Source organism: Bombina bombina, chromosome 2 (genome assembly GCF_027579735.1).
Source record: "Bombina bombina isolate aBomBom1 chromosome 2, aBomBom1.pri, whole genome shotgun sequence".
Classification (NCBI taxonomy): Eukaryota; Metazoa; Chordata; class Amphibia; order Anura; family Bombinatoridae; genus Bombina; species Bombina bombina.
This window is the reverse complement of record NC_069500.1, coordinates 1,122,915,791-1,122,942,065: the sequence shown is the minus strand read 5'-3', so window position 1 is coordinate 1,122,942,065 and position 26,275 is coordinate 1,122,915,791. Positions and strand designations below refer to the sequence as shown.

Sequence of the window (26,275 nt, the reverse complement as noted above, 5' to 3'; positions counted from 1 at the left end):
CCTACAAGAAATCACACCAGTACTATGAAGCCCCTGTCCTAACTACATAAAGGCAGATTCCACATTGAGAACAGTTTATCTCACAAAAAAACATATATATATATACACACATATATATATATATATATATAATGAATAAATGAAATATCAAAATAAAAATGCCCTTTTTTTTTATTGTTTAAATCGTATTCAAAATTGTTCTGCAAAAAAATATTTTATGGAAAAACACTTACCTTAATAGGAAAAGACACGATTGTAAGGTTCTTTATGCTAAAAGCAGAGTAATGTAATTTGCAGGATTTATTTTTTAAAGTGCGTCCCCTGCTACCTTCACAGCGAAGTTGTCCTTTCCAGTGAACTCCATTATTGAGAACTTGCAGGGAAAGCACCTTTTAAAAAAAAAAAAAAAAAAAAATTCCCTGAGGGCGACCCCTGCGAGTGTCAGTGCGGTTTGTCACATTGGACCTGTGAAGTTTTGATCATCGGGCCTTAAGTAATTAAACATATGTACTTGTACTAATGTTGTAACTTGAAGGGTATATTGCGTTAAATTATTAACACAATTTTCTGTGTCATTTTTAACTAAAAGTGTTATGAGGCATTTTCTTAAGCATAAGTAGAATGTAATGTGGCCCCAGCCAATGCAACTATTAGTGAATGGCCCTACATACATAGTCTGGGCACACCTGCACTAGAGCGCTCTCTTACTGTAACTTTATGTTCATTTAAATCAGCTGTGTAAGTGGGAGAAATTGGATTAAGGAAAGAAACAAAAAAGGAGAGGAAATTTGGGTGTCTGTGGGAAAAAACAGAAGAGAATTTTCTGAAGATAAAAAATGGTGCATTATCTCAAGGCCATTAACAACACCATTCAAGGACGGAACTTCGGGGGTTCAGCGTATGCAACTGCGACCGGGCCCCCCGGGGGGGGGGGCAGCTTCAGCAAAAAAAAAATATATATATAAAAAAAAAAAATTGTATGCTGCCATCAGGGGGTGAAAGCTGCGACTCCAGTCAGGGGTCCTGGACTGGGAGGGGCCCGGGCCCGGACCCCTGACAGTGCCAGGACGCCATTAATACGGTGTTTCTATGCTAAATGGCTCGAAACTACATGTTCCAGAATGCCATGCAGCAAATACCAACAAATCAGAGGTGGAGGGCGGAGCTCCTGCCCAGAACTGCACAAGAGTGAGTCGACAGGAGGAAGCAGCAGCAGGAGAGTACTAGCTAAGGTTTCCATGTTAACAGCATGGGCTGGAATGGGAAAGTAGCAGCTGCTGCCTTCCATGTCAAGTCCAAGGCAAGGCTCCTCCCTCCTCTAGCTTCAGAGTGTCACCGTTAGTGACTGAAGGCAGATAAGCAGCACGGGGTATGTTAGCTAAAACCTATGGTCATTTGTTAGGGCAGGCTGAGGCTAGATCCATGTTCAAGCACCTACTGTAAGACATGGATCAGAGAGGAGGTTATTATTCTGCAGCTATGAGACTCTGTGGGACTTTTAAGCTGATCCATTCACTCACTGACCCCAATGATTCTCATAATGCTTGAAAGAAACTGTCACACACACACACACAAAAAGTGTCTTGGTGACTTCAATCAGTTGCAGTATTAAAGGGACAGTCAAGGTCCAAAACAACTTTTATGATTTAAATAGGGCATGTCATTTTAAACAGCTCCCCAATTTACTTTTATCACCAATTTTGCTTTGTTCTTTTGGTATTCTTAGTTGAAAGCTAAAGCTAGGAAGTTCATATGCTAATTTCTTAGCATTTTGACCACTAGAGGGCATTAGTTCATGTGTTTCATATAGATAACATTGAGCTCATGCACGTGAAGTGACCTAGGAGTGAGCACTGATTGGCTAAAATACAAGTCTGTCAAAAGAACTGAAATAAGGGGGCAGTCAGCAGACTGCCCCTTTAACTTTTAAACTGCGGGTTAAAGTCCAAAAGACATTTAATATATATATGCAACAATTATTTTTTTTATTAATTTATATCATACAGATAAAAATACATTTAATTAAAAAACACAAAATAAAAATATGCCTGTGAGAACAAGCAGATGAGGTGCTTGGATCTTTACCTGTAAATATCTGAATAAGCTCTATGAAGAGATTGACTCATGTTTTACCTCAGAAAATACATTATATTGTTCTTTATAAAACCACTTTCCTGCCTCATTATAAAATAGTATTTCTGAGGTTTGTATTAACTAAACACAAAAAAACATTGCCATAAATTTTAATATTGTGACATATAAATCCCATCTTTCATATGGAAAGCACTGCGTAAGCATGTTACAATATGTTTTTGTAGCTTACATCTGTTTTAAATAGATTTTAACTTCAAATGAATGTTTGTATAGGTGACCTGTGTAGGAACCAGTTTATTTAGCATGGTACTGTTCATGTATTGTACGTGTTTTTCTCATTTTATAATCCTGTTTGGATTCTTGCACCTGGGCCCTGTGGTTTCTAGTTACGCCTCTGACTCCATTGCTCTTAGTTTCCATTCACAAAATCTGAAATATTATAACATTATACACAATTTTTTCATATTAGTCTATTTATTCAAACATAAGAGAAAAACAGTTATTACTTAAAGCTAGCTAGCAAGCATCACACAAACATTGTGCTGTATTTCCTACCTGTACAGTTTCATCTTTAATTTCACGGATAGCTTTCGAATCAAATAAAACTTGTCGGCCCCTCCTCTCACAGTCCTGGTATACAATCAGTCTGATATCATTCTGGTCAAACTCTGAACTAGGCCAGCTGTGGATGACATGAATTGAAAGGAACCCAGTGAGTAGGTTACTTGGCAATTTTTATGTAAAGGAACCCAGTGGGTAGGTTACTTGGCAATTTTTATGTATCTAATACAGCAAGAAGCTCTGAAAACACAGTATACCCAAATATTACTATTTTTGCATGAGCTAACTTGCAGTATTGTGATCCTCATGTCTATTGCTAGAGTAAACACAGTTTGTCACTATCAATGAAAATTCAATTATATTTCTTCACTCACATGATTAATTCTGAGTAAAAACAAATGTTATATATTCCACAGAACTGGGGGGGAAAAAAATGTTAAAAACAGAAAAATGTAGTAGTGTTGCAATTTTCCTATTCATATACATACACCAGCCTGTAAATCATGGAAGATTAAAGGGAATCTAAACCCAATTTATTTTTATTTTTTTAAATGATTCAGATAGAGCATGCAATTTTAAGCAACTTTCTAATTTACACCTATTATCAATTTTTCTTCGTTCTCTTGATATCTTTATTTGAAAAGCAGGAATGTAAAGCTGAAGAGCCAGCCCATTTTTGGTTCAAACCCTGGGTTATGCTTGCTTATTGGTTTGCTAAATGTAGCCACCAATAAAGAAGCGCTATCCAGGGTGCTGAACCTAAAATGGGCTGGCTCCTAAGCTTTAAATAAAGATAACAAAGATAATTTGATAGTAGGAGTAAATTAGAAACTTGCTTAAAATTGCATGCTCTATCTGAATCATGAAATGGGTTTAGTATTTCTTTAAGGAAAAAAATAAGTACAAAAGTAAGTACACAATATAAAAAAACATAATTTATGCTTACCTGATAAATTCCTTTCTCCTGTAGTGTGATCAGTCCACGGGTCATCATTACTTCTGAAATATTAACTCCTCCCCAACAGGAAGTGCAAGAGGATCACCCAGCAGAGCTGCTATATAGCTCCTCCCCTCTACGTCACACCCAGTCATTCGACCAAGAACCAACGAGAAAGGAGAAGCTAAAGGGTGCAGTGGTGACTGGAGTATAATTTAAAAATTTAGACCTGCCATAAAAAACAGGGCGGGCCGTAAATTTTGTTTTCTCCTGTTAAGTGTGATCAGTCCACGGGTCATCATTACTTCTGGGATACCAATACCAAAGCAAAAGTACACGGATGACGGGAGGGATAGGCAGGATCTTTATACAGAAGGAACCACTGCCTGAAGAACCTTTCTCCCAAAAATAGCCTCCGAAGAAGCAAAAGTGTCAAATTTGTAAAATTTGGAAAAAGTATGAAGCGAAGACCAAGTTGCAGCCTTGCAAATCTGTTCAACAGAGGCCTCATTCTTAAAGGCCCAAGTGGAAGCCACAGCTCTAGTGGAATGAGCTGTAATTCTTTCAGGAGGCTGCTGTCCAGCAGTCTCATAGGCCAAACGTATTATGCTACGAAGCCAAAAAGAGAGAGAGGTCGCCAAAGCTTTTTGACCTCTCCTCAGACCAGAGTAAACGACAAACAGGGAAGATGTTTGTCGAAAATCTTTAGTTGCCTGTAAATAAAATTTTAGGGCACAAACTACATCTAGATTGTGCAGAAGTCGTTCCTTCTTTGAGGAAGGATTAGGACACAAGGATGGAACAACAATCTCCTGATTGATATTCCTGTTAGTGACTACCTTAGGTAAGAACCCAGGTTTAGTACGCAGAACTACCTTATCCGAGTGAAAAATCAGATAAGGAGAATCACAATGTAAGGCTGATAACTCAGACTCTTCGAGCCGAGGAAATAGCCATTAAAAATAGAACTTTCCAAGATAACAATTTTATATCAACGGAATGAAGGGGTTCAAACGGAACGCCCTGTAAAACGTTAAGAACAAGGTTTAAACTCCATGACGGAGCAACAGTTTTAAACACAGGCTTAATCCTGGCCAAAGCCTGACAAAAAGCCTGAACGTCTGGAACTTCTGACAGACGTTTGTGTAACAAAATGGACAGAGCTGAGATCTGTCCCTTTAAGGAACTAGCGGATAAACCCTTTTCTAAACCCTCTTGTAGAAAAGACAATATCCTAGGAATCCTAACCTTACTCCAAGAGTAACCCTTGGATTCGCACCAATACAGGTATTTACGCCATATTTTATGATAAATCTTTCTGGTAACAGGTTTCCTAGCCTGTATCAGGGTATCAATTACTGACTCAGAGAATCCACGCTTTGATAAAATCAAGCGTTCAATCTCCAGGCAGTCAGCTTCAGAGAAATTAGATTTTGATGTTTGAAAGGACCCTGAATCAGAAGGTCCTGTCTCAGAGGCAGAGACCAAGGTGGACAGGATGACATGTCCACTAGATCTGCATACCAGGTCCTGCGTGGCCACGCAGGCGCTATTAGAATTACTGATGCTCTCTCCTGTTTGATCCTGGCGATCAATCGAGGAAGCATCGGAAAGGGTGGAAACACATAAGCTCTCCCGAAGGTCCAAGGTGCTGTCAAAGCATCTACTAGGGCTGCTCCCGGATCCCTGGATCTGGACCCGTAACGAGGAAGCTTGGCGTTCTGTCGAGACGCCATGAGATCTATCTCTGGTTTGCCCCGACGTCGAAGTATTTGGGCAAAGACCTCCGGATGAAGTTCCCACTCCCCCGGATGAAAAGTCTGACGACTTAGGAAATCCGCCTCCCAGTTCTCCACTCCCGGAATGTGGATTGCTGAGAGATGGCAAGAGTGAGACTCTGCCCAACGAATTATCTTTGATACTTCCATCATCGCTAGGGAACTTCTTGTTCCTCCTTGATGGTTGATGTAAGCTACAGTCGTGATGTTGTCCGACTGAAATCTGATGAACCCCCGAGTTGTTAACTGGGGCCAAGCCAGAAGGGCATTGAGAACTGCTCTCAATTCCAGAATGTTTATTGGCAGGAGACTCTCCTCCTGAGTCCATGATCCCTGAGCCTTCAGGGAATTCCAGACAGCGCCCCAACCTAACAGGCTGGCGTCTGTTGTTACAATTGTCCAATTTGGCCTGCTGAATGGCATCCCCTTGGACAGATGTGGCCGAGAAAGCCACCACAGAAGAGAATTTCTGGTCTCTTGATCCAGATTCAGAGTGGGGGACAAGTCTGAGTAATCCCCATTCCACTGACTTAGCATGCACAATTGCAGCGGTCTGAGGTGTAGGCGTGCAAAGGGGACTATGTCCATTGCCGCTACCATTAAGCCGATCACCTCCATACATTGAGCCACTGACGGGTGTTGAATGGAATGAAGGACACGGCAAGCGTTTTGAAGTTTTGTTAACCTGTCTTCTGTCAGGTAAATCTTCATTTCTACAGAATCTATAAGAGTCCCCAAGAAGGGAACCGTTGTGAGTGGAACGAGAGAACTCTTCTTTTCGTTTACCTTCCACCCATGCGATCTTAGAAATGCCAGTACAAACTCTGTATGAGACTTGGCAGTTTGAAAGCTTGAAGCTTGAATCAGAATGTCGTCTAGGTATGGAGCTACCGAGATTCCTCGCGGTCTTAGCACCGCCAGAAGAGCCCCCAGAACCTTTGTGAAGATTCTTGGAGCCGTAGCCAACCCGAATGGAAGAGCTACAAACTGGTAATGCCTGTCTAGGAAGGCAAACCTTAGATACCGGAAATGATCTCTGTGAATTGGTATGTGAAGGTAAGCATCCTTTAAATCCACTGTGGTCATGTACTGACCCTTTTGGATCATGGGTAGGATTGTCCGAATAGTTTCCATTTTAAACGATGGAACTCTTAGGAATTTGTTTAGGATCTTTAAATCCAAGATTGGATCGGAAGGTTCCTTCTTTCTTGGGAACCACAAACAGATTTGAGTAAAACCCCTGTCCGTGTTCCGACCGCGGAACCGGATGGATCACTCCCATTAATAAAAGATCTTGTACACAGCGTAGAAACGCCTCTTTCTTTATTTGGTTTGTTGACAACCTTGACAGATGGAATCTCCCTTTTGGGGGAGAGGATTTGAAGTCCAGAAGATATCCCTGAGATATGATCTCTAACGCCCAGGGATCCTGGACATCTCTTGCCCAAGCCTGGGCGAAGAGAGAAAGTCTGCCCCCCACTAGATCCGGTCCCGGATCGGGGGCCCTCAATTCATGCTGTCTTAGGGGCAGCAGCAGGTTTTCTGGCCTGCTTGCCCTTGTTCCAGGACTGGTTAGGTCTCCAGCCTTGTCTGTAGCGAGCAACAGCTCCTTCCTGTTTTGGTGCAGAGGAAGTTGATGCTGCTCCTGTCTTGAAATTACGAAAGGAACGAAAATTAGACTGTCTAGCCTTCGGCTTGGCTCTGTCTTGAGGTAGGGCGTGGCCTTTACCTCCTGTAATGTCAGCGATAATTTCCTTCAAACCGGGCCCGAATAAGGTCTGCCCTTTGAAAGGTATGTTGAGTAACTTAGATTTAGAAGTAACATCAGCTGACCAGGATTTTAGCCACAGTGCTCTGCGTGCCTGAATGGCGAATCCGGAATTCTTAGCCGTAAGTTTAGTTAAATGTACAACGGCATCTGAAACAAATGAATTAGCTAGCTTAATTGTTTTAAGCTTGTTTGAAATTTCCTCTATAGTTATTGAGTAAAGAGTCTCTTCCAGGGACTCGGACCAAAAGGCTGATGCGGCCGTGACAGACGCAATACATGCAAGAGGTTGTAATATAAAACCTTGTTGAACAAACATTTTCTTAAGGTAACCTTCTAATTTTTTATCCATTGGATCAGAAAAAGCACAGCTATCCTCCACCGGGATAGTGGTACGCTTAGCCAGAGTCGAAACCGCTCCCTCCACCTTAGGGATCGTCTGCCATAAGTCCCGTGTGGTGGCGTCTATTGGAAACATTTTTCTAAATACAGGAGGGGGGGGGAAAAGGGCACACCGGGCCTATCCCACTCCTTAGTAATTATCTCTGTAAGCCTCTTAGGTATAGGAAATAAGTCAGTACTCGCCGGTACCGCATAGTATCTATCCAGCCTACATAATTTCTCTGGAATTGCAACGGTGTTACAATCATTCAGAGCCGCTAATACCTCCCCTAACAGTACGCGGAGGTTTTCAAGCTTAAACTTAAAATTAGAAATGTCTGAATCCACTCTAATGGGATCAGAACCGTCACCTGCAGATTGAAGCTCTCCGTCCTCATGTTCCGCATACTGTGACCCAGTATCTGACATGGCCCTAGTATTATCAGCGCACTCTGTTCTCACCCCAGAGTGGTCCCGCTTCCCTCTAAGTTCTGGCAATTTTGACAAAACCTCAGTCATAACATTAGCCATGTCCTGCAATGTGATTTGTAATGGCCGCCCTGAAGTACCCGGCGTTACAATATCACGCACCCCCCGAGCGGGAGATGCAGGTACTGACACGTGAGGGGAGTTAGACGGCATAACTTTCCTCTCGTTGTCTGGTGAAAGCTGTTCAATTTGTACAGATTGACTTTTATTTAAAGTAGCATCAATACAATTAGTACATAAATTTCTATTGGGCTCCACTTTGGCTTTAGCACATATAGCACAGAGATATTCCTCTGAGTCAGACATGTTTAACACACTAGCAAATAACCAGCAAACTTTTATAAATAGTATGCAAAACGCACTGTGCCTTTAAAAAGCACAGAAGGATATGACAGTTGAGTACAATAAAACAGATAATTTTATGAAAAACAACTTTTTTCTCAGTAAAAATACAATTTTAGCAAAGGATTGCTCCCATTAGTAATGGATAACTAGCCCTTTAATAGCAGAAAAAAAGTACAGAATGTAACGTTTTTTATCACAGTCAAGCACAATCTCACAGGTCTGCTGTGAGTGATTACCTCTCTCAAAATAACTTTTGAAGACCCCTGAGCTCTGTAGAGACGAACCGGATCATGCAGGGAAGAAGAACAGACTTGTGACTGAATTTCTGATGCGTAGTAAAAGCGCCAAATTCAGCCCCTCCCCCTCACACACAACAGTGAGGGAGATCAGTAAACTGTCATAAATCAAATAAAATGCCCGCCAAGTGGATAAAACTAATGCCCAAATAAGTTTTCACCCAGTACCTCAGAAATATAAACGATTTCACATGCCAGAAAAAACGTTTAACCTCAATAAATGTATTTGTCATAAAAAGCCTGCTGCAAGCCGTTTTAACTGCAAAATAGGCTAAAGTTTTATGTAAACAGTATTATTTCAGTGAAATGCCATTCCCCAGAATACTGAAGTGAAAATATACATACATGACAGCCTGATACCAGTTACTACTACTGCATTTAAGGCTGAACTTACTTTATATAGGTATTTGCAGTATTTTCTAGTCAATTCCATTCTCAGAAAATAATATGCTGCTACATACCTCTTTGCAGGTGAACCTGCCCGCTGTCCCCTGATCTGAAGTTTACCTCACTCCTCAGATGGCCGAGAACAGCAACCTGATCTTAACTACTCCGGTTAAAATCATACAGAAAAAAACTCAGGTAGATTCTTCATCAAATTCTCCCTGAGAAGGAACAACACACTCCGGTGCTGTTTTAAAATAACAAACTTTTGATTGAAGTTATAAAAACTAAGTAAAATCACCACAGTCCTCTCACACATCCTATCTATTAGTTGGGTGCAAGAGAATGACTGGGTGTGACGTAGAGGGGAGGAGCTATATAGCAGCTCTGCTGGGTGATCCTCTTGCACTTCCTGTTGGGGAGGAGTTAATATCCCAGAAGTAATGACCACCCGTGGACTGATCACACTTAACAGGAGAAAAATACAGGACAATAGAAAAATAAAATAAATTAGATATCATATAGTACACGTAGGTCCTTTTAGTATTTAGACTAGATTACAATGTTAATTCCAAGAGAAAAATTAAACTTTCATCTAGGGAAAATAAGAAGAAAATATATTATTTTTACCTATAAAATGGTGTAAGGTTTGCTTTTTAATCTGGCCATTACACTTCACCACAATTCCAACACAAACAAGGAGGCTTCTCTTCTCTGTACTGTAGTAATGTCTATCCCCTGTGTCTTTATAGGATGTACACATATATATATATATATATATATATATATATATATATATATATATATATATATATATATATATATATATATATATATATATATATATATATATATATATATATATATATATATATATATATATATATATATGACAGTTTATTTTTCTAAAGAAATGTTTAGCTAAAAGTTTACCTGTAAAGGAATAGCAAGGAATCAATAGAATCTGTAAAAATGTGTTCACTGGCTGTGTGACTGAGGGAACAGCTGAACATCCCCATACCCCCCCCAAATGTCCCGATTTTCGCGGGGCAGTCCAGATTTTAGGGGTCTGTCCTGCGTTGCTAGCCATCTGTCCCGCATTGCCCCATGCATTTAAAAAAAAAATTTTTTAATTCTGTTGGGCACATACTCAGAGCAGCTGGCTTTTCTCTCCCATGGTTATATACCCGTTAGATTCCTTGTGGAAAAGTTATGTTGTGTGGGTTAAGCAGGAGTAGGAAGGCTGTATATCCTCTGACCTCAGGAAATGATGACCTCTAACCCCTGGTAGTGATGACTCTAACCCACAGTGATAATACTAGCATGCCTTCAGTTTTATACGATGAGCAGTGCCAACACCAGGGTAACGAACAGTGGCAGCCCCAGACTGCCAGCTAATTTGCTTACCAACCCCAGGACCCCATACGAGTTACAGATACCCATATATGATGTAGTGTGTGTCTATCTGTATCTATAAAGTGTGTATGTGTGTGTATCTGCATGTATAAGTGTAAGCTGTGTAGTGTGTGTGTGTATCTGTATGTATAAGTGTGTGTGTGTGTGTGTGTGTGTGTGTGTATCTGCATGTATAACTGTATGCTATGTAGTGTGTGTGTCTGCATGTATAAATGTAAGCTATGAAGTGTGTGTATCTGCATGTTTAAGTGTATACTATGTAGTGTGTGTGTGTGTGTGTGTGTGTGTGTGTGTGTGTGTGTATCTGCATGTGTAGGTGTATACTATGTAGTGTGGGTGTATCTGCATGTATAAGTGTAAGCTATGTAGTGTGTGTGTGTGTGTATCTGCATGTATAAGTGTATGCTATGTAGTGTGTGTGTGTGTGTGTGTATGTATAAGTGTATGCTATGTAGTGTGTGTGTGTGTGTGTGTGTGTGTATCTGCCTGTATAAGTATGATATGTAGTGTGTGTCTGCATGTGCAAGTATATGCAATGTAGTGTGTATGTATCTGCATGTGTAAATTTATGGTATGTAGTGTGTGTGTGTGTGTGTGTGTGTGTGTGTGTGTATCTGCATGTGTAAGTGTATGCTATGTTGTGTGTGTGTGTGTGTGTGTGTGTGTGTGTGTGTATGTGCAAGTGTATGCTATGTAGTGTGTGTGTGTGTGTATATGTGCATGTGCAAGCTATGTAGTGTGTGTGTATCTGCATGTGTAAGTGTGTGCTATGTAGTGTGTTACTGTGCATTTTTGCCAGCTTTAAAAGTCCAGAATCTAGAATATTAATGAGGAAAGCAGAGAACAGTTTTAAAGAATCTATTATTAAATGTCCAATTAAGATAAAAATACTTAGCACTGTTTCTGCAAAGGTTAATTAAATACAGAGCTCACATAGCTATACCAGTGGTTTGAGCTTGTGTTTGATTTGCTGCCTAAGAGTATTAAAAGATATGGGGGGGGGGGTTGTCTCCCCCATATATTGTATACACACACATATACAGTATATATATATATATATATATATATATATATATATATATATATATATATATATATATATATATATATATATATATATATATATATATATATATATATATATATATATATATATATATATATACACACACACACATACATACATACACACACACAATCTAATCAGCATCATGTTATGTAACATAAAGGACTAATCTGCTTACCAGTAAAAACCTTGTTAATAAATCTGACACTACTACATGGCTGGTACCACTCTTATAACCTTTAGTGTACCTGTATTTAAGCAGCTTCCCATCCATTGCCTCCTGTGCATGGTCGGAAGTCTGTGCTGTGTTCTCTGGGCGGCCTCTGTGGCAGCTGCACTCACCTCCATGTGGATTCAATTTCACAGCACAAGACAATCAGATGACTGGGGCTGTCCCCTCATCACAAAAGCTGCTGAGCAGACTGAGCATTGCTCTTCTGTCCTACATTGTCTGGCATTTGCTTACAATACTGTGCTGTCCTGCCTTCACCTCCTGTTAGCACACATGGTGTGTGAGGCAGTGTGCCTCGGTTTTACCATCTAGTGGATTCCTCCTTGATCACAAGGCAAGAAAGTGCCAGCAATGCACAGTCATGGGGCTAGAAACGCATAAAACACTCACATTCCGTATTATGCATATGTCTATCAAGAACGAAGGGCAGGCCTAAAATAACGCTAGACTTGTTTCATTATTTCAGGAGTATCTAATGATCCAGTGCTTATTAGCATAACAGTGAGTAGCAGCAAGTGCCCTATCCAGGGCTTGATTTTTAATTAAGCAAACTAGACATGTGCCTACAGGCACCCTCCATAGAGTGGCGTTGTGCTGCTGCCCGTCACTGACACGCACACCTACCTACTCTTAGCACTGAGCGTTTTGCATGTTACTGCTCCTTTTAATTCTAGCCATGCCTCAAGTCCCTGAATCAAGAGCCATCACCAATCGCAGAACATAGCAACCAGGAAGCATCTCCTGCCTTCTAGCACAACAGCCCAAGGGATCTGCAGGCTACCTCACCCTATGTCCAAGGCAATCTGTGTAGAATCGTGGACCGTGCGCCTGTGCAGAGGCACTTTGGGCACTGGACACCCAACCGTTTTTTGCAAGTTTGAAAAAGTAGTCAGAAAACACTGCTGTAATTGGTGGGAATGACGACACATGACATTCATCTAAGACAGTGCATCTACTGCGGATGGGGGTACTAGATCATACTACTAGAAGGGGATGAAGTAAAACAAACTCAGGCCAAATGTAACCTATATGATTTACTCTACTATTGGAAAATTAATCCGGATATTGTAAAAACATCTCTAAAATTAGACACTTCCTTACACAAGACACAACTAAGATTTTAATCCACTCTCTCATTCTTTCCCGCCTTGATTACTGCAACTCTGTCCTCTCTGGTCTCCCCACCTGCCGCCTAGCTCCTTTACAATCCATAATGAATGCCTCTGCCATACTCATCTTCCTTACACGTCGCTCTTCATCTGCTGCGCCTCTCTGCCAATCCCTTCACTGGCTTCCTCTTGCCTCTAGGATCAAACACAAAACTCTCACTCTTACATACAAAGCCCTCAACTGCACTGCTCCCCCCTACATCTCAGACCTTGTCTCCAGATACTCTCCCTCCCGTCCCCTTCGCTCTGCTCATGACCTCCTACTCTCCTCCTCTCTTGTCACCTCATCACACTCCCATTTACAGGACTTCTCCAGACTGGCTCCCATCTTGTGGAACTCTCTGCCTCGCTCCACAAGACTCTCTTCTAGTTTTAAAAGCTTCAAGTGCTCCCTAAAGACTCTACTGTTCAGGGACGCACACAACCTACGCTAACCTTTCCTAATACCAGTTCCTCTCCTCCACTGCAATCCCCTGAACCCTCTTAGCATGTAAGCCTAAAAGTCCAGCTGTTTGTAGATCACCTTCTTAAGAGCTGACTACAACAGTGCAACTCTTGGCAGGGCCCTCTACCATATAATTGTTTTGTTGTACTCCCCCTTTGTTTATAGCGCTGCGGAATCTGTTGGCGCTCTACAAATAACCGATAATAATAATATTGTGAGTGATACACTTTTGTTTTAGGGGGGAGCACTTTAGATTTCTGTGCCAATAGGCACCTGAGATGTAAATCCGGTACTGGGCCTATCTGATCCAGTGCCCAATTAACTTTCCAATTATTGCAGGTGTCAAACATGTTATATCGGGATTTAAAATGTTGCATGTAGAGAAACATTCAACAGTCACTATTCCAGACTGAGAATATTTCAGAAGTTGACTGCCCCAGAAAAAATTAAAAAGGGTAGGGAAACAGCTGCTTGTTAAATACAGCATGCAGGTTCTCTGAATATTGCTTGGTGATGAAAATAGTATCAAAGTTAGGGCTGACGTGACTGCCAGAAAAGTTGCCAGCTACTACCAAGGAGTTAAAATGCAGCCTTCCTCCACATTCTAGAGGGTTTACAATTTCAGTTTATTTATTATGTCCATATTTGAAATGTTTGCTGTTTAGTGACAATATAAAACTGCCTTATGGTCCCCAGCATTTTATAGAAAGATGTTGAGAAAAGTTTGACACTGGTAACATTTCAGCATTAAACTCCCTGATGCACTTTTCTTTTATGAGATTAAGCTACGTATTGGAGCACACTTGTATTTCAGACCTGCAGAAACACTACAGCTCTAGATACTTGGGGATTTAGTTTTGTATACACTTAATTTTTAACAAGGAAAGATATTGTTGAAAGTGTCCCTTTAACGTTTCCAGTCATGCAATGGAAACTCCAGAGAGGTGGAGTGTCACCACTAGCGCACATGTAAGGTATGACTGACTATCTAACTGTGGCAAAGGCAAGGTCAGCAAATGTCAATATGCATATTCTGGTTCCAGACATCAGATTCTCTCTGAAAATGAATTATTTGGCAGTGAACAAACAATTTTTTTTAAAAAACAAAAACAAATTTGTTTTCAAGAGATGTGTTAAAAATCTTAAAGACAGCACAAAGGCTGTCAACACTTAGCAGTAATAATTTAACCCCTTAAAATGTCATAGATTTTTCAGGCATTAGTAACTGCAAAAATGCTTCCTTAAAACATCAACAAATAATAGTTTTCAAACCGCACATAAACTACTGTAGATGTCAGTAAGTCATATCCAGCCACTACACCATGCCACCGCCACTCATAGCATGTATTAATGAAGGCTGCTGCGTGTGCACTGTATGCATATTTATTCATTTAAACAGGCTATAGATTTTGTATGGATTTAAAATGAAGTAGTAAAAAATGCCATGGTTGAACAATCAAATTTGATTCCTTGCCTCTCTGCAGCTCCTTATGCTAATTTGCAGCATAAAGGTGCCAATTTGTTCCTGTGTTCTCCTATTGATAATACAGGCAAGTCTACTACACAAACCAAGCACACTGCACCACTTACTATCATGCCATGTCACACAAACTACAGAGGTATTAGAATATTGGACACCCTCTGAGAGGGACATATAATATTGTACTAGAGAATTAAAGGATAACAAGTGTTTAATGCTCATTAAAACACATTTGTGCCCAGCTGAATGACATACTGGCATCGATCCTCCACTAAGAACCATTACAAGTTCTCCTGATTGGGGAAGAAACACTTTATTTAGCAAATAAGAAGCAATAGGCTGTGGGACACAAAGGCAACAAGTAAAATGTTGCATTGTTTCAACTAAATATAGTATTATTTACCTATATTCCTGCCAAGTCTGATTATTTGTACTTAGTGCACAGTTATAAGTTGTATCCCTGGGAGAGGATAATGACTGGTATTTTATATGTTTTCCTGCACAATACATCACTCACTGTACACCCAAACACAAGCCAATAGGGAAGGAAGAAGAGAAACGAGGACACCATTGTAAAGAAAGCCATATGGGGGGGGGGGAACAAGTATTCTGAAAATGCTATAACTAGTTACACCTTAATACATATTCAGAATTTTCCATCATGTGAAAAAATAGCACAAATAGCAGCACAAAACAAATCAGTCCTCATAGAATAAAAGGGACAGTTTACTCCAGAATTTTTTATTGTTTAAAGGGACACTGAACCCAAATTTTTTCTTTTGTGATTCAGATAGAGCATGAAATTTTAAGCAACTTTCTAATTTACTCCTATTATCAAATGTTCTTTATTCTCTTGTTATCTTTATTTGAAATGCAAGAATGTAAGTTTAGATGCCGGCCCATTTTTGGTGAACAACCTAGGTTGTCCTTGCTGATTGGTGGATAAATTCATCCACCAATCAAAAACGGCTGTCCAGAGTTCTGAACTAAGAAAAAAGCTTAGATGCCTTCTTTTTCATATAAAGATAGCAAGAGAACGAAGAAACATTAATAATAGGAGTAAATTAGAAAGTTGCTTAAAATTGCATGCTCTATCTGAATCACGAAAGAAAAAATTTGGGTTCAGTGTCCCTTTAAAAAAAGAGAATCCCTTTATTACCAATTTCCCAGCTTTGCACAACCAACATTGCTATATTAAAAGGACACTAAACCCATTTTTTTTTCATGATTCAGATAGAGCATGCAATTTTAAGCAACTTTCTAATTTACTCCTATTATCAATTTCTATTTGTTCTCTTGCTATCTTTATTTGAAAAGCAATAATGTACGCTTAGGAGTCGACCCATTTTTGGTTCAGCCCCTGAAGGTTTCATATCCCTTTAAGTCCTTACAGGACCCATGTTCACAAATATCATAGAACAATTTAATCTTTGTTAAAACAAAAACACCACACACTACACTGGTATTTTTTTAATGTTCTTTGGATTGGACAGACCCCTACCTATATAAAAGTGCCCTTGGTATCTATAGCATGTTTTAAAAAGGAATATATACATTATTAAAGTGAAAGAAAGGTCTAGTAAAAGTTATTACTGTTTTTCAGGAGCATACTCACATATGCTGTGAGGGCCTGTGCACCTTCTCAGCAGTGGCTTATATGACACAAATGACATCTTCACAGAAGCAATACACTCTTTGAACAGACATGGTGTTTGAATACTGGTGTGCAGACCCTCACAGGATATGTGTGTATTTACTAGAAGCATTTTTACTAATGGAACTAGAATGAAAAAGTGCTTCTATTTCAAATGCACATTTATATTGTGACCTTTCTATCCTTTTAAAGCACTATAACAATAATAGAAAGCAAGCAGTATGGTGGTAGCCCACTGGCAGAATGATACCTTGGGCACTCATGCCATAATATTGCCAACCCTGTAGGCAGTGCAAACATGCAACTAGGAGAGTGGGGAGCTACAGAGGCAGGCGAAAACAGGACACAACGCCAACACTGTGCAGAGACATTACTGGTTCTGCAGTACTCTGATGTTTAAAGGGACACTTAAGTCAACGATAAACTTTCCAGTTTACTTCTATTATCATTTTTTTCTTACTCATTTTATATGCACGGTCTGAGACACCAGTTCCTACTGAGCATGTGCAAGAGTTCAGTGTCTACGAATATGAGACTGTAATTTGCTGACGACTAACATATTATTATTATCGGTTATTTGTAGAGCGGCAACAGATTTCGCAGCGCTAACATATGATACGGTGTGCAGAGAAATGGAAGCATTTTTTGAAATATCTTAGAACAAAATCTACTGACAAATTGAAATTCAGACTAGGTGCTACTATTGTATTTTTATTCTGCGTTTGTAGATTATGTTATTCTACTGTATATTTAATGGTCCTATAAATATCTTGGCTTTTATATGCAAGGACTATATTTGTGACGTAAAAGAAAATATATACATTACGCAGAAGGTTGTTCCTTTTATGAAGAGTACAATGTGCATGTGTGCAGTGAGATTACATAGCTGTCAGGTTTTTATGAGCTTTCTGAAGAGTTTAATAAAAACCATCATAAAACAAGACAATTCATAGATTACGTTACAGTAATGTTTTGTTTTCGTTTCAAATTCACCCACAATGGCCAACATTTGAGTCCTTTCAAAGTCACAAAGTTAAACCCATCTGGCACAAGGTGTACAAACACATCCATCATTTGTATCAGTTTTGCTTGTGGAGTACAATTTTTATATAAAACACACACAAGGTCAACATGGAAATAATGCATCCCAGTCCATTGGCTTTACAGAGACAATAAAAGCATTGCATGTTCTTATTGGATACAGAACTGTTTCTCAACCACGGTCCTCAAGTACCCCCAACAGGCCAGGTTTTCATTATAGCTGTTCCAGAGGACTGGTGAAGTAATCAGCTTATCAGGAACACCATGGTTATTAACCAGCTCTCACCAATAAGCTGATTATTTCACCTGTGCACTGGTTCAGCTCTAATCAAAATCTGGCCTGTTGAGGGTACTTGAGGAACACTGAGAAACAATGGGTTACAGCATTAGTGGGTCTAGATTACTAAATGTTTAATCCACACAAAGGACACAACCAGTGACTGGCAGGATCATGCACATAATTCCTGGTTGGCTCACGGACTGGGTCCTGTGCAGAAGCTTCAAGGCTTGCACCTCTGGACTGAGACTTTACCTGTACGTTTATAGCGGTTAAATGACAACTAATCTAGGCTCAGTAATACAAAATGACATTAAATTAAATAATGAAAGGGCAAAAGGGTTAAACACATAGTTAAAATACAGCTTGTGACACGCAGAACACTGCTGGTACCGAGTGGAAACTGCTGGTCACACAATCAGAGGTAGTCACACAGCTGGGTCATGTGATTTCCGCCGCTAATAAGGTCAGCGGCAGCTTCCGCAGTTCTTTACAGCTCCCAAAAAGTAATTTAACCATGTGTTTAACCTAAAATTACAAACTAACAAATTAAAGCACATAATTATTTTACTTTAATGGCCCTTTAAGACCGTGTTCAGACAAGTATTTTGTCATGCTCATCAGTCCTTAAAAGGAGAGAGAGAAAAGCCTCTTATATAAAAAAAAGATTAGACAACCCTGGTCTAAATGAACTCAAAAAGCAATTAACGAAGTAGAAATGGAAGAGGAGTCAGAAAAACTGTGGTTACTTCCTGAAGGGAATCATGAGAGGTCATTAATAAAACAAAGCTATATAAAAGTTATCAGCTCTGGTTGCCGTGTTTTATCACTTACTGATATCCAGTTTAACTCCCATTGGTCAGATTCATCACTACATAAATAAATTATAGAGCTGCATAGGATAATACTGATTAAGTGGTAATAAGGCATCTATTAGTAATGCTCATTATCTTACCTGTGTGATATCTGTGTATCAAAAGCAGCATCAGACAGACAGGCACTGCTCCACTCCTTAGCTAACTTGCCCCTCACTGGGCTGAAGGAGTGCTCCCTGCATTTGCTTGCTTGCATGCAACGTGTGGCCCAGGAGTTTCTCATTTTGTTGGGTGAGCAGAGTACTGATCTGCCACTTCTTTGTGTGCCCCCACACATATTCCTGTCCAACAGTGCCAAGCTTTCTCATGTAAAGTTTTAGGACATAGGGTGAAATGAAAAGCAAACAGACTATTCCATAAAGATCATAATCCTTAAAGTGCCTTTCAGACAATGGCTGTTTTACATTCAAATGGAGATTAAACAAAAACCACTCTACAAACAGGTGATGAAGAACTGCACTGTGCCATACTCCTGCTGCATAACACAGCTAGTAGGAGTACATATGTGCAATGCTCTCCTGCCATCCACTCACATGCTGAACATACATTAAACTGTGAACTGGTCACAAGACACAAGCATATGGTAGTGTTGTAAAAAGGCAGGGCTGCAGTGACAGTCCCGCCCCCAGATGCTGGGAGTGCCAGGACTAATCTGTCATGTGAGATGGTGGGGATCATGTGACTATTGAATGCTCAACTGCTACACTACATACAAAGTGCAGCTGTGTCATTATTTAAAGGGACATGAAACCCCATTTTTTTCTTTCATGATACAGATAGAGAATACAATTTTAAACAACTTTCTAATTTACTTCTATTACCTAATTTGCTTCATTCTCTTGGTATAATTTGTTGAAGGAGCAGAAATGCACTAATGGTTTCTAACTGAACACATGGGTGAGCCAATCACAATCGATATATATATATATATATATATGCAGTCACCAATCAACAGCTAGAGCCTAGGTTCTCTGCTGCAAGTGGGCTGGTCTAGATAAACCTTTCAGCAAAGGATAACAAGAAAAGGAAGCAAATTAAATAATAGAAGTAAATTAGAAAGTTGTTTAAAATTGTATTCTCTATCTGAATTATGAAAGAAAATGTTTGGGTTTCATGTCCCTTTAATCAAATCTATCTGTACTTTGAGTTATGTATAAAGGGGACATATATAATAAATTGCATGTCAGTCAGTCAAGCGACAATTTAACTGCAGAAACGTTAATATGATAGACGGTATAAGGTATGGAGTAGTAGATGCCTATAACGCTGTTCAAACAATAGAGAGAAGAGAACATATACTGCCTAAAGATTACCATACATTACTTACTTTGTATCAGCACACGATTACTTTTCTAAAGCTTTGTGCAAGGGGTAACGTGAAGCATATTGGAAATCAGAAAACATCTAGTTTCCCCAAAAATAACAAGGTGTATTGCAGTATGCAGCAATACCTTTTTAACTGGACTAACATTATTTAGAAAAGAGAAGCTTTCAAGAGTTTCCTCTCAAAATATGTTAGTGCATTAGCCTAAGCGTACAGCAGAGAATGATCTAGAAATAGATTTAAAGTGAATGCCAAGTTTGATGAATCAGTGCCAGGCTTTTAAAAACCCTATTAAAAACACGGGCACTTTCATTCAAACTTTACTTTTCACTCGTTTTGTTAAAATACTTACCTTTTAATCTTGAAAGCCGCTCCAGCACTTCCCCCGTCCGTCTCAAGCCACTTCATATGTCAAAAATGACGAATCTGGCTGCCTCCAATCACGGCGTTGCCTCAGGCAAGGATTCCCCTGGGGGTAAGCCGTAATTGGAGGATGCCGTATTCGTCATTGCTGACGTATAAAGTGATGAGTGGCAGGAGGGAGAATCGCTGAAGCGGCTTTCAAGATTAACAGGTTAGTATTTTAACAAAAGTGAAATGTAAAGTTTGATGAATGAGAGTGCCCCTGTTTTTAATAAGATTTTTAAAAACCGGGCACTGATTCATCAAACTTGACATTCACTTTAAGTTGAGCCCCTACACACAAGCAGTGCAGGGTCAGTTTGCAACACACCGTTATGAGCCATAAAAAGTCTGATTCTGGTCTGAGAGGAAAGTCTTGCAGCTGCCATTACTTTTAATCTAACTGATCCCTTAGAGATTTTGGAAAGTTACATGAATGTCATATGCCGTTTTTAGATGCAGAAAACTAAAAACAATTATTAAATCAATCTTCCTAAAAATAAGAATATATCAATAAAGTCTCCCTAAACCAATGCAATAAAGTAGGTAAGATAAACCCACAGTATTTCTAGATGCGGCCAATACTTCTTGGCTAAATGCTGCTGTTATGTGCAAACAAAAAAAACAAGAAGCACGAAACACATCCTGTCATTGTTACAGGCTTATTAATAGCTCATCATTACCTGGAGAGGGAACAACGGCTTCTGTTCTGCTAATCAGACCAGTCAAAAAAAAGGTAATGAGTTTGGTTAATCATTTCCCCAGTAGATCAAAAACAAAAATGGAATAAAAATGAGTTTAGATCATCTTGGATTAAGAAACTACAGTTATGCGTAGTGTGTTTTTTTTAATATTACTGGGACCTGGATAAGTAAAGAAAACCTAAGGATTATATTTTATTTAGGAATATTAACTTAAAGGGATACTAAACCCAATTTTTTTTCTTTCATGGTTCAGATAGAGAATGCAATTTTAAGCAACTTTCCAATTTACTCCTATTATCAAAACAAAATTTATGCTTACCTGATAAATTCCTTTCTCCTGTAGTGTAGTCAGTCCACGGGTCATCCATTACTTATGGGATTATAACTCCTCCCTAACAGGAAGTGCAAGAGGATCACCCAAGCAGAGCTGCTATATAGCTCCTCCCCCCTACGTCATATCCAGTCATTCGACCGAAACCAAACGAGAAAGGAGAAACTATAGGGTGCAGTGGTGACTGGAGTATAATTTAAAATTTAGACCTGCCATAAAAAACAGGGCGGGCCGTGGACTGACTACACTACAGGAGAAAGGAATTTATCAGGTAAGCATAAATTTTGTTTTCTCCTGTTAAGTGTAGTCAGTCCACGGGTCATCCATTGCTTATGGGATACCAATACCAAAGCTAAAAGTACACGGATGACGGGAGGGACAGGCAGGATCTTTATACGGAAGGAACCACTGCCTGAAGAACCTTTCTCCCAAAAACAGCCTCCGAAGAAGCAAAAGTGTCAAATTTGTAAAATTTGTAAAAAGTGTGAAGTGAAGACCAAGTCGCAGCCTTGCAAATCTGTTCAACAGAGGCCTCATTTTTAAAGGCCCAAGTGGAAGCCACAGCTCTGGTAGAATGAGCTGTAATTCTTTCAGGAGGCTGCTGTCCAGCAGTCTCATAGGCTAAACGTATTATACTACGAAGCCAGAAGTCCAGAATAGACGACAAACAGGGAAGAAGTTTGTCGAAAATCTTTAGTTGCCTGCAAATAAAATTTCAGGGCACGGACAACGTCCAGATTGTGCAGAAGTCGTTCCTTCTTTGAGGAAGGATTAGGGCACAATGAAGGAACAACAATCTCTTGATTGATATTCCTGTTAGTGACTACCTTAGGTAAGAACCCAGGTTTAGTACGCAGAACTACCTTGTCTGAATGGAAAATCAGATAAGGAGAATCACAATGTAAGGCAGATAACTCAGAGACTCTTCGAGCCGAGGAAATAGCCATTAAAAACAGAACTTTCCTAGATAACAGCTTGATATCAATGGAATGAAGGGGTTCAAACGGAACACCCTGTAAAACGTTAAGAACTAAGTTTAAGCTCCATGGCGGAGCAACAGTTTTAAACACAGGCTTAATCCTGGCCAAAGCCTGACAAAAAGCCTGAACGTCTGGAACTTCTGACAGACGTTAGTTCGTTAAAGGGACAAATCTCAGCTTTGTCCATCCTTTTACACAAGCGGATAAACCCTTTTCTAAACCTTCTTGTAGAAAAGACAATATCCTAGGAATCCTAACCTTACTCCATGAGTAACTCTTGGATTCGCACCAATGCAAGTATTTGCGCCATATTTTATGGTAAATTTTCCTGGTAACAGGCTTCCTAGCCTGTATCAAGGTATCAATCACTGACTCCGAGAATCCACGCTTTGATAAGATCAAGCGTTCAATCTCCATGCAGTCAGCCTCAGAGAAATTAGATTTGGATGTTTGAAAGGACCCTGCACCAGAAGGTCCTGTCTCAGAGGTAGAGACCATGGTGGACAGGACGACATGTCCACTAGGTCTGCATACCAGGTCCTGCGTGGCCACGCAGGCGCTATTAGAATCACCGATGCTCTCTCCTGTTTGATCCTGGCAATCAATCGAGGAAGCATCAGGAAGGGTGGAAACACATAAGCTATGTTGAAGACCCAAGGTGCTGTCAGAGCATCTATCAGAACCGCTCCCGGGTCTCTGGACCTTGATCCGTAATAAGGAAGTTTGGCGTTCTGGCGAGACGCCATGAGATCCAGATCTGGTTTGCCCCAACGCCGAAGTATTTGGGCAAAGACCTCCGGATGAAGTTCCCACTCCCCCGGATGAAAAGTCTGGCGACTTAGATAATCCGCTTCCCAGTTCTCCACGCCTGGGATGTGGATCGCTGATAGGTGGCAAGAGTGAGACTCTGCCCAGTGAATTATCTTTGAGACTTCCATCATTGCTAGGGAACTTCTTGTCCCTCCCTGATGGTTGATGTAAGCCACAGTCGTGATGTTGTCCGACTGAAACCTGATGAACCTCAGAGTTGCTAACTGAGGCCAAGCCAGAAGGGCATTGAAAACTGCTCTTAATTCCAGAATATTTATGGGAAGGAGACTCTCCTCCTGAGTCCAAGATCCCTGAGTCTTCAGGGAATTCCAGACAGCGCCCCAACCTATCAGGCTGGCGTCTGTTGTTACAATCGTCCAATCTGGCCTGCTGAAGGGCATCCCCTTGGATAGATGTGGCCGAGAGAGCCACCATAGAAGAGAATTTCTGGTCTCTTGATCCAGATTCAGCATAGGGGACAAATCTGAGTAATCCCCATTCCACTGACTTAGCATGCACAATTGCAGTGGTCTGAGATGCAGGCGTGCAAAGGGTACTATGTCCATTGCCGCTACCATTAAGCCGATTACCTCCATGCATTGAGCCACTGACGGGTGTGGAATGGAATGAAGGACCCGGCAAGCATTTAGAAGTTTTGTTAACCTGACCTCTGTCAGATAAATTTTCATTTCTACAGAATCTATAAGAGTCCCTAAGAAGGGAACTCTTGTGAGTGGCAATAGAGAACTCTTTTCTTCGTTCACTTTCCACCCATGTGACCTTAGAAATGCCAGTACTAACTCTGTATGAGACTTGGCAGTTTGGAAACTTGACGCTTGTATCAGAATGTCGTCTAGGTACGGAGCTACCGATATTCCTCGCGGTCTTAGTACCGCCAGAAGAGAACCCAGAACCTTTGTAAAGATTCTTGGAGCAGTAGCTAACCCGAAGGGAAGAGCTACAAACTGGTAATGCCTGTCTAGGAAGGCAAACCTTAGATACCGGTAATGATCTTTGTGAATCGGTATGTGAAGGTAGGCATCCTTTAAATCCACTGTGGTCATGTACTGACCCTTTTGGATCATGGGTAAGATTGTCCGAATAGTTTCCATTTTGAACGATGGAACTCTTAGGAATTTGTTTAGGATCTTTAAATCCAAGATTGGTCTGAAGGTTCCTTCTTTCTTGGGAACCACAAACAGATTTGAGTAAAACCCTTGTCCGTGTTCCGACCGCGGAACCGGGTGGATCACTCCCATTAGTAAAAGATCTTGTACACAGCGTAGAAACGCCTCTTTCTTTATCTGGTTTGTTGACAACCTTGAAAGATGAAATCTCCCTTTTGGAGGAGAAGTTTTGAAGTCCAGAAGATATCCCTGAGATATGATCTCCAACGCCCAGGGATCCTGGACATCTCTTGCCCAATCCTGGACGAAGAGAGAAAGTCTGCCCCCTACTAGATCCGTTTCCGGATTGGGGGCCCTCACTTCATGCTGTCTTAGGGGCAGCAGCAGGTTTTCTGGCCTGCTTGCCCTTGTTCCAGGTCTGGTTAGGTTTCCAGCCCTGTCTGAAGCGAGCAACGGTTCCTTCCTGCTTTGGAGCAGAGGAAGTTGATGCTGCTCCTGCCTTGAAGTTACGAAAGGCACGAAAATTAGACTGTCTAGCCCTTGGTTTGGCTCTGTCTTGAGGCAGGGCATGGCCCTTACCTCCAGTAATGTCAGCGATAATTTCTTTCAAACCGGGCCCGAATAATGTCTGCCCTTTGAAAGGTATGTTAAGCAATTTAGATTTAGAAGTCACATCAGCTGACCAGGATTTTAGCCACAGCGCTCTGCGCGCCTGAATGGCGAATCCGGAATTCTTAGCCGTAAGTTTAGTTAAATGTACTACGGCATCAGAAATAAATGAATTAGCTAGCTTAAGGGCTTTAAGCTTGTGTGTAATCTCATCCAATGGAGCTGTGTCAAGAGTCTCTTCCAGAGACTCAAACCAGAATGCCGCCGCAGCCGTGACAGGCGCAATGCATGCAAGGGGTTGCAATATAAAACCTTGTTGAACAAACATTTTCTTAAGGTAACCCTCTAACTTTTTATCCATTGGATCTGAAAAGGCACAGCTATCCTCCACCGGGATAGTGGTACGCTTAGCTAAAGTAGAAACTGCTCCCTCCACCTTAGGGACCGTTTTCCATAAGTCCCGAGTGGTGGCGTCTATTGGAAACATTTTTCTGAATATAGGAGGGGGTGAGAAAGGCACACCGGGTCTATCCCACTCCTTGTTAACAATTTCAGTAAGTCTTTTAGGTATAGGAAAAACGTCAGTACACGTCGGTACCGCAAAATATTTATCTAACCTACATATTTTCTCTGGGATTGCAACCGTGTTACAATCATTCAGAGCCGCCAACACCTCCCCTAGTAATACACGGAGGTTCTCAAGCTTAAATTTAAAATTTGAAATGTCTGAATCCAGTTTATTTGGATCAGATCCGTCACCCACAGAATGAAGCTCTCCGTCTTCATGTTCTGCAAGTTGTGACGCAGTATCAGACATGGCCCTAGCATTATCAGCGCACTCTGTTCTCACCCCAGAGTGGTCTCGTTTACCCCTAAGTTCTGGCAATTTAGATAAAACTTCAGTCATAACATTAGCCATGTCTTGTAAAGTGATTTGTAATGGCCGCCCTGATGTACTTGGCGTTACAATATCACGCACCTCCTGAGCGGGAGATGCAGGTACTGACACGTGAGGCAAGTTAGTCGGCATAACTTCCCCCTCGTTGTCTGGTGAATTTTTCTTAACATGTACAGATTGGCTTTTATTTAAAGTAGCATCAATGCAATTAGTACATAAATTTCTATTGGGCTCCACATTGGCCTTTGAACATATTGCACAAAGAGATTCCTCTGTGTCAGACATGTTTAAACAAACTAGCAATTAGACTAGCAAGCTTGGAAAATACTTCTCAAATGAATTTACAAGCAAAATAAAAAACGTTACTGTGCCTTTAAGAAGCACACAAAAAAACATAATTTA

General features: G+C 40.5%; 1 protein-coding gene across 4 annotated transcripts in view; it reads right to left on the bottom strand.

Annotated features, from left to right (window-relative positions):
- The window catches only part of FNIP2 (folliculin interacting protein 2), a 281,392-nt gene that overhangs the window by 193,608 nt on the left and 61,509 nt on the right, over positions 1-26,275 (bottom strand). For 3 of the 4 annotated variants that reach the window (XM_053703781.1, XM_053703783.1, XM_053703782.1), the window contains exons 1-2: positions 18,769-19,239; positions 2,650-2,776 (exon numbers count right to left, since the gene is read on the bottom strand). In XM_053703781.1, the coding sequence (XP_053559756.1) occupies positions 2,650-2,776; positions 18,769-18,965 (324 nt within the window). In that variant the 5' untranslated portion in view covers positions 18,966-19,239. Of the gene's footprint in view, positions 1-2,649; positions 2,777-18,768; positions 19,240-26,275 lie in introns of those variants that run through there. The other variant, XM_053703784.1, reaches the window with a different exon arrangement.